Source organism: Leuciscus leuciscus (genome assembly GCF_965113295.1).
Source record: "Leuciscus leuciscus genome assembly, chromosome: 1".
NCBI classification, from domain to species: Eukaryota; Metazoa; Chordata; class Actinopteri; order Cypriniformes; family Leuciscidae; genus Leuciscus; species Leuciscus leuciscus.
Genome location: NC_138725.1, coordinates 62,146,929 through 62,163,071, shown reverse-complemented (window position 1 = coordinate 62,163,071; position 16,143 = coordinate 62,146,929). Strand labels below are relative to the sequence as shown.

At 36.8% G+C, this 16,143-nt stretch overlaps 1 protein-coding gene across 1 annotated transcript in view; it reads left to right on the top strand.

Annotated features, from left to right (window-relative positions):
- The window catches only part of usp43b (ubiquitin specific peptidase 43b), an 84,257-nt gene that overhangs the window by 33,223 nt on the left and 34,891 nt on the right, over nucleotides 1–16,143 (top strand). The window contains exons 4-7 of the mRNA XM_082162056.1: nucleotides 4,599–4,691; nucleotides 9,427–9,562; nucleotides 10,018–10,162; nucleotides 12,994–13,162. Of these exons, the coding sequence (XP_082018182.1) occupies nucleotides 4,599–4,691; nucleotides 9,427–9,562; nucleotides 10,018–10,162; nucleotides 12,994–13,162 (543 nt within the window). The remainder of the gene's footprint in view (nucleotides 1–4,598; nucleotides 4,692–9,426; nucleotides 9,563–10,017; nucleotides 10,163–12,993; nucleotides 13,163–16,143) is intronic.

Below are 16,143 nucleotides of genomic sequence, written 5' to 3'. Positions count from 1 at the left end.
TAGTCGCTTTTATCCCGAGGCCCAGAGGTTCTGATCGTTTGTGGAAGAAATTGTTGAAAGAGCTTCAGTTGCAGCACAGCAGGAGAGAAGGTTTAAAAGTCAGATTCATTGCGCTGTATACAACGACAGGCCCTGTGTGGAATTTAAATGACTCCCACTCAAGTGGCCTTCATACTAATGCAGATCATGGCACGGATGTTATTCACATCAACGTCTTCCAAATATTTAGCTAGCTCCTTCTGTTGTCTGGATACCAGTAAATATTGAGCTTATAAGGGAGAAATATTATTTGCTTATTTGTTTGCACTAATAATATGATCCTAATTTGTCAATACAAAATCTATTACAGTATGAAATGATATTAATACTAAGATTTGCCAGTATACAACAGCACATGGCACTAGATATTGCATCCCACAATGCAACTGACTCAACCCTTTTTATAACCAGTATGGCAGGAAACCATATCAAGCATGATTTTTGATGATCTCTTTCTTGGCTCGTTCTACTAATATATATATATATATATATATATATATATAAAACTACAAAATAAAAAAAGTTAACTCTGTTTGAAAAAATATAACACAAGTAAAAATAACAACAACAACGACAAAAAAACAACAAAAAAACTGTAAAACATCCGCATCAAATACTGAAGATCCTAATAAGAAGTACTTTGGTGCATACGCTAAATAAACAAAACAAGATGTGTTGTTGTTGTTTTTTACAAAAATAACTTTATTTACAGGCCAAAAAAGTGCAAAGACAAAGTGTTTTTAATTCATATCGTCATTTTGTTAAAAAAAATTCGACCATTTTGTGTGCAAGCTCCTCTCCTTGTTGAACTTTGGTATGAAAAATTCTAAAATAAAATAGTAAAATAATATAATAAAATAAAACGTAAACATTTTTACATTTAATAAAAAAAAAAATATTTCCAAGATGACAACTAGAATACACCTACACGTAATGAGGTCACATGACAACCTATGCTAAACACAAGGTCATGAGATCTGTAACATTAGGTTCGTTTAATGTGCGAGCAAAATGCAAAATGGACAGTTCTCTCTTCTCGTAGTGGTTTAGACATCTACGAGATCAATGGCGGATATCGCAGGATTTACACTCATGCGCTGTGTTGCTAAAATGGATGCAATTTAAGTTCTGTTGCTTTTATATGAAAATAAATAGTGTGCAAAGTAACATATTTTAGCAGCAGTGTGAAAATGAATAGCACATAACAAGCACAATACCGGTATAAACATGAATATCTATTGGTACAATATGCATCACATGACTAAACTTACATCATAGTTTTTTAAATACCTCCGTTTTGACAGTCCACACTACACCGCGAAAACGGCTTTTTCAAATTTATCTACTTTGAAGAGCATTTTCAAAAAGCTTTGTTTTCATTAATAAAAACGTCGTTTCAGTGTGGACGGAAGGCCAAAACGGAGAGAAAAAGATGCGTTTTCAAACGAAAGCGTATTAGTGTGGACAAGACCCATGTCGGACCACACCCGGACACATTTCTAACCGGAATGCATCTCGCCGTGATCGGTTCTGTGCAGATTTCGCTTATCTCAAACAAGCCTACTGCATTCACACGGGGCGTCAACACTTTGATGGAGGGCGTGTCTGAACGCAATTGGCTAGCGTCTGCGCTAGGGTGTTTGCATAGGTGTTCTGATTGGCTGACGCCTGAGCTTTTTTTCAACTTCTACCGCAAGCAACGCGACGCATCGGAACCCACAATTAAAAACAATGTGTTTAAAAATTTGATTTAAAAACAAATTAGAACTTGGACTTCAAGAGAGATCACACCACACCACACCATTTGTCTATATGTGTGAATGGTGTCTTGAGATGAACAATCCCTTGTTAGATCACCTCTTTTTGTCTCAGAAGTTTATTATCATTGGCCACTTTATATGAATTAAACAGATTTCCATATCCTCCATCCTTAATGGAGCTCTCAGTTATTTTGAGACATCTCTGTGGTTCAAGGAAAACTGTGTTATGAACTGGTATGTTAAGTTCTGCATAGAAGATAGGATATGGTAAATATAATGACAGCTAGCGTCGGGGAACCAAGAACAGGTTCTTATTCAGCCACTGAAGGCCGTCTCAATTTGAAGAATCCTTGGAAGGCTCCCTTCATTCAGCTCGTTTTGAATGATGCATCAAGTGTATCCTTCGCTTCCTTCAATCACCAACAATCTTTTGCACACATTTCTTTTCGCATAAAAGAACTGACAGAAAAAGAGTCTCAGCTGAGCTTGTCTGAGTTCATTATGAAATGTAATGTATGTTTTTTCAGAGATGAAGGCATACATGTTATCTTTTGTTTTGGTGTAAATTAATCACTTAACGCTAAACTGCCAATAATGTGAGCCACTGGGAGACCACAGACGATTATCTACATTAATAAAAAGCCAGCTTATAAAGATTATTAATACAAAGTATTTTTCCAAAATTAAGTTTAAATAGTATTTTTTTCATGCCGTGACCGTGGGGGCGGGAACATGTGTAACGTAGCCATGTGCACTTATTAGACTGTCTTATTCTAGCGTTTAATGCTGAGGAGGACTCAAGCCTATAAGCCTCAGAAGGACTGGACTAGGAAGGACACAGACTCACTAGGATGCAGCCTTCTGTTTGAGAAACATCCAGAGCGACCAGTATAGTTCAAGTCCTGTTTGATTTTTAGTGAATCAAAAACATACAGAGCGACCAGTGTAGTCTGTTTCCAGAACAACAAAAGATTTGAATTATAGACGGAGATCATTTGGATTATTATACCGGTCATTTTACTATCCACATGTTCTTGGATCATGGTCTCCTATTCTGTGTAAACGCAGCACTGCTGCTCTATTGTTTGTATTCAGCAGTAAGGACAGCTGATGTGTGTTTTACCTACGTGGGTGAACTGCAGCACTCAAAGCTCAGCGTTAAAACCTGAAGTCACCACATAGCACCCTGACAGCTGCTGGAGATGAACAGGCCGTTCCTTAACTCTATAAAAATATCTCTCTTCACCTCACTCTGTTTGTCTTTCCAACAGACAAGTGCCAGTAGAGAGAAGATGTGGAGAATTGTTTAAATTAAAAAGGCATTAGTATAGTAAAGAGTGTTGGTGTCAGGGCGTGGTGCAGGCAGAAGAAAATGAAGAGAGTCAAAAGTTCAAATGCAAACTTTTACTTACAATATAATTCTAACAGGTACAGGAAAGACAGGCAGAAGGTACACACTCTAAATACGACGGAGATCAGACCAGGACTGACAGAACTTAAAGGAATTAGAATTTTCATTTTTGGGTGAACTAACCCTTTAAATACAAACACCGGTTACGCTGATTAACAGAACACAGGTGAGACAGATGACTATGATGACTAAACAGGTGATACAACTGAACTGATAATGACGGTAACCATAGAAACAAAGGAGTGGCGGGAAAAGAACAGGAATCAATCAAAACTCAAACTGAAAGTCCAAACAAACGCTGACACGTGACAGTTGGAGGTATTCTAAGAAGAATAGATTTTAAGTTAAACTGTAAATCGAAATTCATTTCCATTACTTTCTTAGTGAATGTTCCTGATCTGATTTTGCACAGTTTATTGGTGCATGTTATTCAAAATAAAACATTGTGTTCATAATATTTCATTAAAATGTAGTATAATAATAATAAACCGGAGTGTCTATTTACAGTATGTGCAAATAGCCCGCCTTGTTGGCAGAGGCTATTTACACAAACTCCTCCCACTGACGTCTGGTTGGACCAGATAAAATTACGGAAGATGCCGAATGATCAACATTAGCAATAGTGCAGGGGTAAGGTGCAAATCGAAGTTAGTCCGAATCTGCTTTTTACCGAACTTGCTCTACTCCCTTTTCCCATCACATATCAGATCGGAAGGCATTGATTTCAATAAAAATGAAGAAAATATTCAAAAAGTAGAAATAACGTGTCTAACGTGTGTTTAATAATAAAGTGTTTATCGGTTAGGGTTAAGGGTAGGTGTGGGGAGGGCTTTATTGTCCCAATAAGGTGGTACCAATAAGGTGGTATCCATTTAATACTTTTAATAAATATGATTATTACTGTTATTACTCCATACCGTTTAATGTACAACAATACTGAGGTGCAAATAGCATCTGACACTATTTTAAGTATAAATAGCATCTAACTATACTATTTACACTTATTGCTAAGAAAATATACTATTTTCACTTAGTGTAAATAGAATCTATTTGCTATTTACTTTTAGTGACAGACAGACGACTTCATCGTCAAAGTCATACAGGATCTGAATATGTACTGCTTTTGAAATCATGCTGTAAATGTCTGGCAAGGATGATGCAAAAAGCTGCAATTGTGATTTTGTGAGCACCAGTTTCCGTAGCTACAACAATAATTCTTCCCAAGAGACGTTTTGTGCTTCCTCTTCCCTATGACATCACTTCCTCTTCCAATGAACTTTCCTTTAGGCTTATTCAAGCAATACAATGGCTAATAGCTTTGTGTGTTTATTATGTAATATTTGTATATGTTTGTGTGTTTATTAATCTTAGTTGTTGCTTTTTTCTAGGTCATCTCTGACATGCCCACATTGTCTAAAGCAGAGCAACACGTTTGATCCTTTTCTGTGCATTTCTCTTCCCATTCCTCTAAGACAGACGAGGTGAGTAAATTCTACCCAACAAAAGTTATTTGAAGTCTCTGAATCATGCAGAAACGTAATTGTTTTACTTGTGTTACTTCTTGTACAGTATTGTGAGCTATTTACTCTGTGATCAAAAGAAGTTTTATTTATATAGCGCCTTTCCGTAGCTCAAGGTCGCTTTACATTTGTACATTACAATACATTTACAAACCCGCACACACATTACAATCACATGAGGACACATATAGTCACATTATCCAAAATACATGTTAAATAGATATGTTTTTAGCTGAGTCTTGAATGTAGCCACAGATGAGATATTACGAAGTGTAAGAGGTAGTGAATTCCATAATTTAGGAGCATTAACACTAAATGACCTTCCACCTACAGTAGACAACCGGAATAAACCAAGTTCAGCTGATCTAAGGGACCGGCAGGGCAGTAAGAGTAAAGTAGATCAGACAGATATGGAGGTGCAAGACCATTTAATGCCTTAAACGTTAGAAGTAGTACCTTAAAGTGAATACGTGATGCCACGGTAGCCAGTGAAGGTCATGAAGCAGAGGAGTAATGTGAGCAGAACGCCTGGTGGAGGTGAGAACTCTTGCTGCTGAGTTTTGAACGTACTTACAATACGTTTTTTGGGCAGACAAAGAAATAGAGCATTGCAATAATCCAGACGTGATGTGATTAATGCATGAATTAAGGTTTCAGCATCAGCTAGAGTGAGAGAAGGTCGAAGACGTGCAATATTACGAAGATGGAAAAAAGAGTTTTTAACAAGAGAAGAAATATGAGAGCCAAAATATAGAGTTGAGTCGATTAAGACACCAAGGTTAGGAATAGATGACGAAGGCTTAACATGAACTCCATCAATATCAAAGGACAGGTCCATCCTTTTGACTGAGGCAGCAGAGCCAATCACCAATATCTCATTTTTTTATTATTTAATTTGAGGATATTCAGGGAGATCCAATGCTTGATTTCCCGGATAAATGCAGTGAGTGAGTCATAGCCTATCGGAGCTGGTGGTAAGATCAATTTGAATGTCATCAGCATAGCAATGAAATTGAAGTCCATGCCTGCGTGTGATGTCACCAAGTGTATATATATAGATGATAAACAATAGTGGGCCAAGAACTCAACCTTGAGGATCACCCTGTGTAAGCGGAGCAGTGGCAGATCTATTCCCTTATATGGTGATATAGTACTTTCTGTCGCTGATGTAAGAAATGAGCCAGGAAAGAGCAGAACCAGTGATGCCGACTTTAGAAAGCCGAGAGATCAGTATTTCATGGCAGACTGTGTCAAATGCAGCGCTTAGATCGAGAAGCATCAAGATGTTTATTAACCCTGAATCCATGGACAAAAGAATGTCGTTAACCACCCGAAGAAGAGCAGTTTCAGTGCTATGAGACGGGTGAAATCCTGACTGAAAAGGTTCAAAAAGACCATTAAAGGGGTGGTATAATATCCTTTTCACAAGATGTAAAATATATCTATGATGTCCCCAGAGTGTGTGTGTGAAGTTTTAGCGCAAAATACCCCACAGATATTTTTATATAGCAAGTTAAAGTTGTCACTTTTTGAGGGTTTGCAAAAACGCACCGTTTTGTGCCTGGCCCTTTAAATGCAAATGAGCTGCTGCAGAGGGACGGGGTTTCAAGAGCTCGTGTCTGTTAGCAGCTGCTGTTACCTCACGCAGACACACTAAAATGACAGAAACTGTTCTGCCTTTAATGTTAAACGGAGTCAGATAAGGATGGAGAGACTCAAGAAGAAGTGACAACATGTAGAATGCAACAGGATGTCTCTGAATGGTTAGTTGATTAATTTATGTCGCTGATGTGGAGTTAACTTAGCCTGGCTCCGCCCTCCTGCGTACTTCCGCTCAATTTTATTTCCCTTCAGTACTAAGTCTGGGATTGTGGTGTATTCTTTGGTTTTCTCCGGCCAAATTTTTGGCGGCCCAATCAGTGAACAGAGGGAGTGGCTGAGAACGATGTCGTTGATGTCGATGATGATGTTAGTTTGAGTTGTAGGGTTACGTCACGACCAAAGGTTAGCGATTGGTTATGGCAGATCCAGAGTGACTCTGGGCAGATGGGCAGATCCAATAGTTTTAAACTTCAACAGAATACCCGCCTACAAGGAAGTTAACGCTTGTCAATGGAGAGAGGCCAGACTCTCTGTACAAATGAAATGTACGAGAGTCTGGTAGAACCAGGCTAGAGTTAACTATCTTCAATTAGGATATTCTGTCATGATAAATCTATAAATCGCTCATATAGGAACTGTTGTGAGATGCACACAGAGTGACTTTCTATTGCATGTGAAAAGATGGATGCTAAAGTTTGAGCTGACTCACAAATGTACTCTTATACAACAACTTTTCCTCTTCTCAACATGGACTGCGTGTTCCCGGGGGCGGGGTTTATGTAAATTCTAGGGTTAGTGATGTCACTAACCCGAGAGGAATGTCGTGTAGTCCCAACCAGCCGTTTGTTGTAGTCCTTTTCTTTAAAAGCAAATATCTCCCTTTGCTTTGAACTTTGAGCGTTGTAACTTTGCAGATGTTGTTTATGCTCAAACAGCAACATTACACACTATCTAAAGTTAGAAAAGTGAAATCACACTCAACCACCCCTTTAACATCTAAGTATGATCGCAATTGCGAAGCCACACTTAAGCAAAACAGTAGGTGTAGGATCAAGCCGGCAGGATGTGGAATTAGACTTCACAATTATATCACTTATGGCAACAGGAGTAGTCAGAGTAAAAGCAGAGAGAGAGTTTGTTGAGTGAGCTGAATCAGATAACATCAAATGAACATTTGAGTCACTTGTATGAGGGGTGTCTTTGGTGATGGATTCAGTGATTGACTTCAGTTTGTCTGAAAAGAATTGGGAAAAGCTATTCACAAGCACCCCAGAGCCCAAAATAACATGTTGTAGTGGATAAGTGAGTTTGTAGTAGACTCTACAACACAATAGTAGAGGAGAAATATGAGGATCTTGCATCGTTGAGGGCTGTACGGTAGTTGAGCAAATGTTCTTTAAAAGCCATAAAGTGCACAATGAGTTCAGTTTTCCTGTGTAGTCTTTCTAAGCGGCGACCCTCAATTTTCATCGTTCGTAGTTCAGGAGTGAACCAGGGTGAGGCACGAGAAGATGGAACCAGTCTAGTTTTAACAGGAGCATGCCTCTCAAGTATTTGAGAAAAAGCATTTTTGTAAATACATCAGATTTCTGACGGACAGTTAGATAGTAAACATTCTGACCAGGTTGAAGCCCTTATTGAAACAGAGAAAGAAGATGGATTCACAGAATTGATTTTACGATAGGTGAGCATTTTCTTCAGTGGTGATATAGATATTGGAAAACTAAAACTGAAGTTTATGAGTTTGTGATCTGAGAAAGCAAAATTAGAGCCACTAACAAGAATATTATATAAGCCAGATGTACATATGAGATCCAGTATATGACCCCTGGAGTGAGTAGCAAAAGTTACATGTTGAGTTGAGTTGAAACAGTCTAGCACAGACGTCAATTCTTTGCATTGTGCAGTGTTTTCATGTATATTAAAATCACTAAGCAAAATAACAGATGAATGACTAACACAGGCAAGAGTAAGTAAAAACAATAAAGCACTCAAACCTGCAGCAACAGATGGAAAGCCAGGGAAATCCTTAAGGTGTTTTTTGTTGTTGTTGGTTTTTTTTGGAGGAACTGCTGTTACGTTTATATCACAAAAGCAAAACTATTTTCCCATATACAGTATGATGTCACATCAGATATTTTTATATATACATGTTCATATAAACCAGGCTTGCGATTGAAATTTTTAAAAATGTAAACATTTTTGCAGTTAAAAAAGTTGGGTAACTCTTTGAGGTGTGGCACTTTCTACATGGCCGATTGCCTTACTGCTTCCGGCAATTCATTCAACATCTAACGGCACACTTATTCACAGTAGTTTATGTCTGTTGAGGGCGTTTTCAGGCTGTAGGTCAAATCTCAGCAGGGTTAGGGTTGTGTAGCTCTCTCACTAAAGTTTCACACTGTGAAGAGTAGATGAAAACCAGATCACAGTATAAATAATAGTGTAGTAGATGATGTTACTTCAGCTGGAGCTATACAGTTCAAAAGTTTGGGGTCACTAATAATTAAAAAAAGATCAAAAGTGACAGTAAAGATATTTATATTTATATTTCAAATAAATGCTGTTCGTTTGAACTTCAATCAAAGAATCCTGAAAAAATATGTCATGGTTTCCATAAAAAATATTAACCATTTTCAACATTGATTATTATCAGAATTATAAGCATCAAATCATCATATTAGAGTGATTTCTGAAGTGACACTGTTGTAAAGTGACACTGAAGACTGGAGTAATGATGCTGAATAATATACATTTTAAAACATATTACAATAGAAAACAGTTAGAAAACAGTATTATTTCTTATTACAAACACCTTAAAAAATCGTACAGACCCCAAACCTTTAAAAGGTATACACAGCTACTTTTGATTGCCAGGATATCTGTGTAGTTAACATTTACCAGCAGTGCGTAACCGAGTGGCCAATCAGATGTATTCTTTAGCCACACCAGCCTACTGAAGCCACACCCACCTGCTAGCTTTTGTAGCCTTCGAAAGAGGTTGTTTGAGATTTGACATGCCCTTCATTGGTATCAGTAAAATTTGAAAGCTGCTTTTTGATCATAGAGGATGTGTTTTCTTGTCTCTCTGCAGACCAGTGTGTGTGACTTTGGTGTTCAGCAGTAAAGGGCAGCGGTATCTGAGAGTGGGTCTCGCTGTGCCTCTCTTCGGCTCTTTGGCATGCCTGCGCAGGATGGTGGCGGATGAGGGCAAGATCTCTCCTGATCAGGTGACAGGTGCACACACAGCATCACGCAGACAGACCTCATGCCTGCAAACAATATATCACCTGACCAAACCACCTTCCCTCCCCCACTGCTACAGTGATTGTCAAATGGTAATACTATATACCATGATACTGAAACTGATGATTATATACATACAGTAATATGGTATTTGCATGGTACTCCAATACCAGTACTAAGAATACAATGGTACTTGTTTGTGATTTTGTTACAGCTATGCTTTATAAGATGATTATTTTATTGTTTTACTCATTAAATTTGTTATTATTTTAATGTTAACAACTTATTGGGTATTAATAAATATGATTTATTTAAATAATAAAATTAAACAATGTGCTTCAATTCTGAATATTTAGTTGTATCTTTATCTAATGATAATATCCTGCAACAATTGAGTAATTTTATTCAGTTTAAAATTTTTAATTCTCTGTTGTACTAGGTAATATTGACAGAGATCTACACAACAGGTTTCAAGCGCTCGTTCTTTGATGACGATGACTTGACCAGCATCGCAGAGAGTGACATCATCTATGCCTTCCAAGCCCCGCCCCTTTACATCAGGGGAGGATCTGCACGAATCTCAGGTAAATATTACCTTTTAGGATGCTTTTGAGGATTGATTTTATATATATATATATATATATATATATATATATATATATATAAAAGAAAACAACTCTAAATATAAGAGTTGTTTTCTGACTGAAATTATACGTGTATATTGATATTTAGATTTAAAATGGGATTAAATTGCTGTATAAGTTCCGCTGTGATTTTGTTTTTGGTCCAGTATTGGGAAATTAATAAATAAATTAAATAAAATCTGAAGCTTAGAAACCTTTACGAGTCTTCTGTTTCGAATCAGTGGTTCGGAGCAAATATAAAACTGCCAAAGTCACGTGACTTCAATAAACAAGGCTTTGTTACATCATAACTGTTTTGAAATGTTTCAAAATGTCAATGGTTCACCGCTGGGGGGCCGACGAATCATGCGGATTCACTAAGAAACCAAGTGCCCGTGATCTTTACCTAATCTCTGGTCAGTTTAATACATTTGTAGATGTTTAATGAGATGTATAATTAAAAGTAATAATAGTAGTTCATAGTCTCTTATTGGCTGAGCCATCCATTGAACTAACAAAACAAGTCCTGAAAATGTATAAAAGAACACATACTAAACATATTATACAGAGTTAATTAGATTAGATTATTAGTTAATTGCATTTGATAAATGTTCATTTAAATAAAGCATTTCCAATGGGTTTGTAAAAGCTGTTTTTATGCATGTTTGGCCTGAGTTTTTGTTGCAGTTACACTGTTCTGACCAGCAAGGGGTCACACCAGCATGTGGCGTTTCGAACGCTCGAAACAGTGAATCATTTTGCAAAGCAATTGGTTCAATTGATTTGAAGCTTTGAAAAGCTTAGTTTCTCCCATCACTACCTACAATGCGCTGGTTCCTTCACTAGAGTCCAAAAGTAAGTCACTCCTGCTAAACATTTACTCTTTGAATTCTTGCTCCTGGGAACAATACAAGTCGACTCCATTATGACTAAAAGTTTGCTAAGAAGTATTTCCTACTAAAGCAAGGCAGTATTTGACTCTGGTAAGCGTATCTATAGCAGACTGGTGGGAGTGGTCTTGGACAGCAACATGTCCAGTGCATTATGGGTGTTGAAGTTTTCCCACCTATTTGGCAAAAGGGAAGACAACAGACATTTTTTCTGCTTTCTGTAGTGAGGTGTAGCACCGATATAAAAAAATAAAAAAAACTTTATTTTAATTTTTTATATGCCTTTCTACTATATTGGCAGCCAAGTTTTATTTGAAAACGCATTTTTCCAGCGGTCGAAGTAACCCTTTAATTCTAAATGAAGCACAACAACCCTGAAGTCTACAATACAGGCAGCACTACAGCTCTGAAAACACACTCCTTATATAAATCAAAACTTCAACAGGGCATATCAAATATAAATGCATTTGTGAAACCAGGTTCTGTCTCGTTAGGTTCTCTTTAGGTAATTCATCTGTTGGGTTCAGGTGGTTTGCTGTGTGATCTGTGGAGAGCAGAGGTGTTTAATTAACAATCTCACAGTGTTACCCTTGAGTGATAAACTCAAACGCACTCAGTAAGGTTTGTGGAATGAGAAGAAAGAAGAGCAATTGCACCCACTTAAAGTCAGCACAGGTCATTCCAGGTCATTCCAAGTCCTTCCCATTCTTCATTTTGAAAACCTGATAGGAAAAGACCTTGATACAGAATGCTGGGTAATACAGTCATCCTGATGTTTAGCCATAGAAACATCCCTTCTTGATTAAAAAGCCAGCCAGGCCTCCATCTGTCCATGATGGCACATGTGACCTTCCTGTTGTAAAGTGTAATGTGTTCATAAAGTGTAATGGTCTTGCTGATCGACATTGTCAAGTTGATTTCCCATAAATCGCAAAGCTGAGTCATAGGCCAGCATAAATGCACATCAAAGTGAATTGTTGAAAGGGTCTTGATCAGAAAGTATTTTAGTAGAAAATATTTCTGATTATTATCAATGTTGAAAACAGCTGACAAAAATAATAAAGTTGAAAACAAACAAAGCTGCTTCATATTTTTGTGGAAATCGTGATATAATTTTTGATAAATAAAGTTAAATGAATATAAAGTTCAAAGGAACAACATTTATTTGAAATAAAAATATTCTGTACAATTATAATTGCCTTTACGGTCACTTTTGATCAAGTTAATGCATCCTTGCTGCACAAATCTGTTCATTTCTTTCAAAAACAAAATTCTCCTGAAAAGTACCATGACTCTTTTTGCACATCCAGACCAGCCTGACACAACAATATTGACTTTACCAATAGCATGAGTTTGAGGTGGAACTATCTGTTTGTCCAATGAGGGGCGTCTTAAAAACCATTTTAAAGTTCCAGTTCTGTTTGGTGATGTTCAAGGCGCAGAAATAACACACTTCCACTTTTAATGATGTCACCTTTAAACTATGTGTCTGTTTTGTCCTTGATCAATTTAACTGGGTGACTTCTGGAAAATATCTAATATACTAGTCTCTGTCTTTTTTATTAGTTTGTTCTGGGTACTTAATTTCATGTTTCTTAATGGCTGCTGCCCGGTCGTACTTTATTAGGAAGAAAACGTCTGAAAGCTTGATGTATATTTAGTGTGTATGTGTGTGGGTCAAGTCATACACCCCACTGTGTTCAGTCTGCTGTCTGCTGTGCTCTATTTGCATGTCTCCATCTGTCACTCTCCTCCTCTCTCTATCTGTGTGTGTCACCTTGTTTTGTTGCACAATAAAGTTTGACATTATTCGGCTAGATGGAGCCACAGACAGTAAATCTGCCCGCAGATCAGTGTTAGGAGGTGACCTCTACCTCTCCTTGGCTCCCCCTCTCATCGCAGGGTTCCACCACAGTCTTCCGTCCTCTCTGTACACCTCGTCTGGGCTGGCGGGTCACAGACTGGCTGCGTCCGGAGCGCTGTCCTCGGAGTTCCTGAACCAGGCCGATGGGATGGTGAAGATCTTGCTGTTGGTGTGTAATGCAGCCGGAGCAGGACAGCAGGCAGTGAGGTAACCCACAAAATATTTTTTTAAGGTTGCAGATCTGGACTTGTAACCAATCGGTTGTAGGTTTGAACCACATATAAAAGTCTTTACAGTTATAACGTTCAATATTCATCAGTTCGGCCCACCCGGTGTGAACTTGTTAAAGCTTACACATTTTTTTAGACATATTTTTTGTCTTTTGAAGAAAAAATCCTTTCAATTCTTGTCAATTTACTCTGACTAAAATGCCATCTAATTATAGTCAATGGAAATAACATTTTAAGTTGCACGGTTGCAGCATTGTTAACTATGACCAGATTATTTAAAACTGTCACATGATTTCTATAATTTTCTTCCTCAGAAACATGGGTTACTGACAGTTCTGTATCTTGTGGTGTAATTAATTTTTTTCTTGTCATATTTTCATCAACAGTATGTTTTATATTCTTAACAAGCTATACCATTCAAAAGTTTTAAATGTTTTTGAAAGAAGTCTCTTATGCTCACTCTTATAAAATAGTATTACAATTCACAATTAGTTTTTTATTTTAATATATTTTCAAATGTAATTTATTCCTGTTTTTTTTTTCTTCAGCATTATTACTTGTGTCACATGATCCTTCAGAAATCATTCTGATATACTAATTTGCTGCTCAAAAAAAACATTTATTATTATTTTCAATGTTGAAAACAGTTAATTAAAACTGAAATCTGTTAAATATTTTTGTGTAAACGTTGATGTTTATTCAATATTCTTTGAATAGGCTGTTACAAATAACAGGATTTATTCAAATAGAAATCTTTTGTAACAATGTCAAATCCTTTAATGTCACTTTTGATCAATTTAATGCGTCCTCGCTGAATACTGAATAAGTATTCACCCCCCCCCCAAAAAAACTAACTGACCTCAAACTTTTGATTAGTACTGCATATTAAGTTATAGCTAAATAGTTTACAACTATAATAAACTCATTATTTTTCATGATGCACATTTTTTATGCTGATAAAAATTCATTAACAAACATTTTCTCCAGTAATTTTGTTGACTATATTAACACTATGCTGGTATATAGAGGTTAGCCAATCATATCAAAGGTAATTTACAAAAATGTATCTTAAAGATATGTTTAATTCCAAGGGTCACACAGGGTGGAAAGGGTCTGAACTAGCACATTAAGTGTACTTCAGAGGACGAAAACATGCTACAAGTGTAAAATAGGGCCACTTTTATGCCACATAAAAGCTGGCTTGGATAAATATCAATTGTGACAACTTTTACCTCACCCTTTCTCTTTTGCTCTAAAAGCTTCTCAAAGATTTTTTGACATGTGTCACATCAGAGAGACCCTTCAGACACACTTTTGACAGTGACAGTCGCTCAGAGATCAGTACTCTCTTAGGTGTGAATGCCTCCAGAAATCAAATTTTGTTCCATGGCCTTTTGTGATGTGAGTTTCTCTCACACTTTAATGGAAGTGATAGAGAGATAGATTAGAACAGATAGTTGTCTCTTACTGATGAGTAGATGTCCAGCAGTGATATTTTGATTGATTTTTTTTCCCCTCCAGATTCTGATACAAGTGATAATTCCTATCGTTGTAAAGTTAGAGTCTAGAAAGGGCTATATTTCGCCTACAAATGTTCATTAACCGGGAATGTTTAAATGTAGAAACGTCCACAACAGGCAGATGCCATAAGGGGTATCTGCTGAGGTTTCCCATTTAACCCATTATTTCACATTGTGAACAGTGTTTTTGTTGTTAACCATAACTAAAACTATACTGTATTATCCATTGTTTTCATTAATAGTGTAAGCCCGCGCTCAATCGGCCCAATGTAGGCATCCGACCAGCGGGGAAGGTCAATGCGTGTTACTGTCTTTTCCACGTGGCAAAGTATTTTTGATTAAATGAAATACATTTTCTCATATGTATTTTCTTGTTATTTCATCTGACTCCATAAATGAAAAAGTTTTAATGATATCTGTGTATCATTAAATGTGAGCGAATGTTTGACTATTCCTTTTATCTCTTTACTGCAAATAATGAGTCCGTTAGAATAAAATCAAATGTTTACAATTCATTATGTCAGGTAAATGTATCATGCCAATTACATGATTCAAAAATAATCAATACAAAACATCAAATGCTCTGGAATAAAGAGGAGAGATGTGAACCCGACATTAGGAAATACATGATGCTGAGAGTCCCGGAGGCTCTCAGCTTTCACGGGCTGATCTGAGGTACAGAATCGCGCTGATCCTCTAGTTGCATTTCATTAAATAGACAGTAACTTCTTTCACATGGAAACATCTGCTAACAATGGGAATTTACATTCAGAGTTGACACCTTTTGGGAGTAGGAGACTATTTGCCTATAGACCACCTTCCTTTGTGTGCCAGTTATCTCTAAACTCTTAAAAACCTTATTACCTTTTGTTTTACTTATTTGGGAATGAGACCTTTGTACCAGTCGCACTGAGACATTTCAAACGATACCACACATGTGTAATACTCTATGATAATTATTCACATTATAGATTCTTGGGTGAATTTTGGTCATCTCAGCATGAGAGACGGGGAGAGGGGGAAGAGGGGAAGAGATGTATTCTGAGGTGAGACTTTGTTTCTCACATGGTGATGCTAACTTCACAAGAGTGAGTTAAAATGTTAATTTCCTTTGTCCTCTCAGAGGGGTGGTCGTTCCTCAACCAGTTCTTCCAGTTTCTCCAGCTTACAATAGCAATAAAGCTGAAATAATATGAAATATAAATATTAGATGGAAAAATAAAATAAAAATCTAGACAACCTAAAGAAAACAATAGAAATTAGAAATGTTGCCTTGGCAAAAAAAAAAAAAAAAAAGTTTAGTACTAAAATTACTAAAATAAATTAAAATAATATTAAAAAACAATGTGAAGCATTAAGATTATTAAGATAAACTATTTCTAATTAATGACATTGACATATTGGCACTTGCAAAGACAGAAGGCACTGTAGAGTTTGC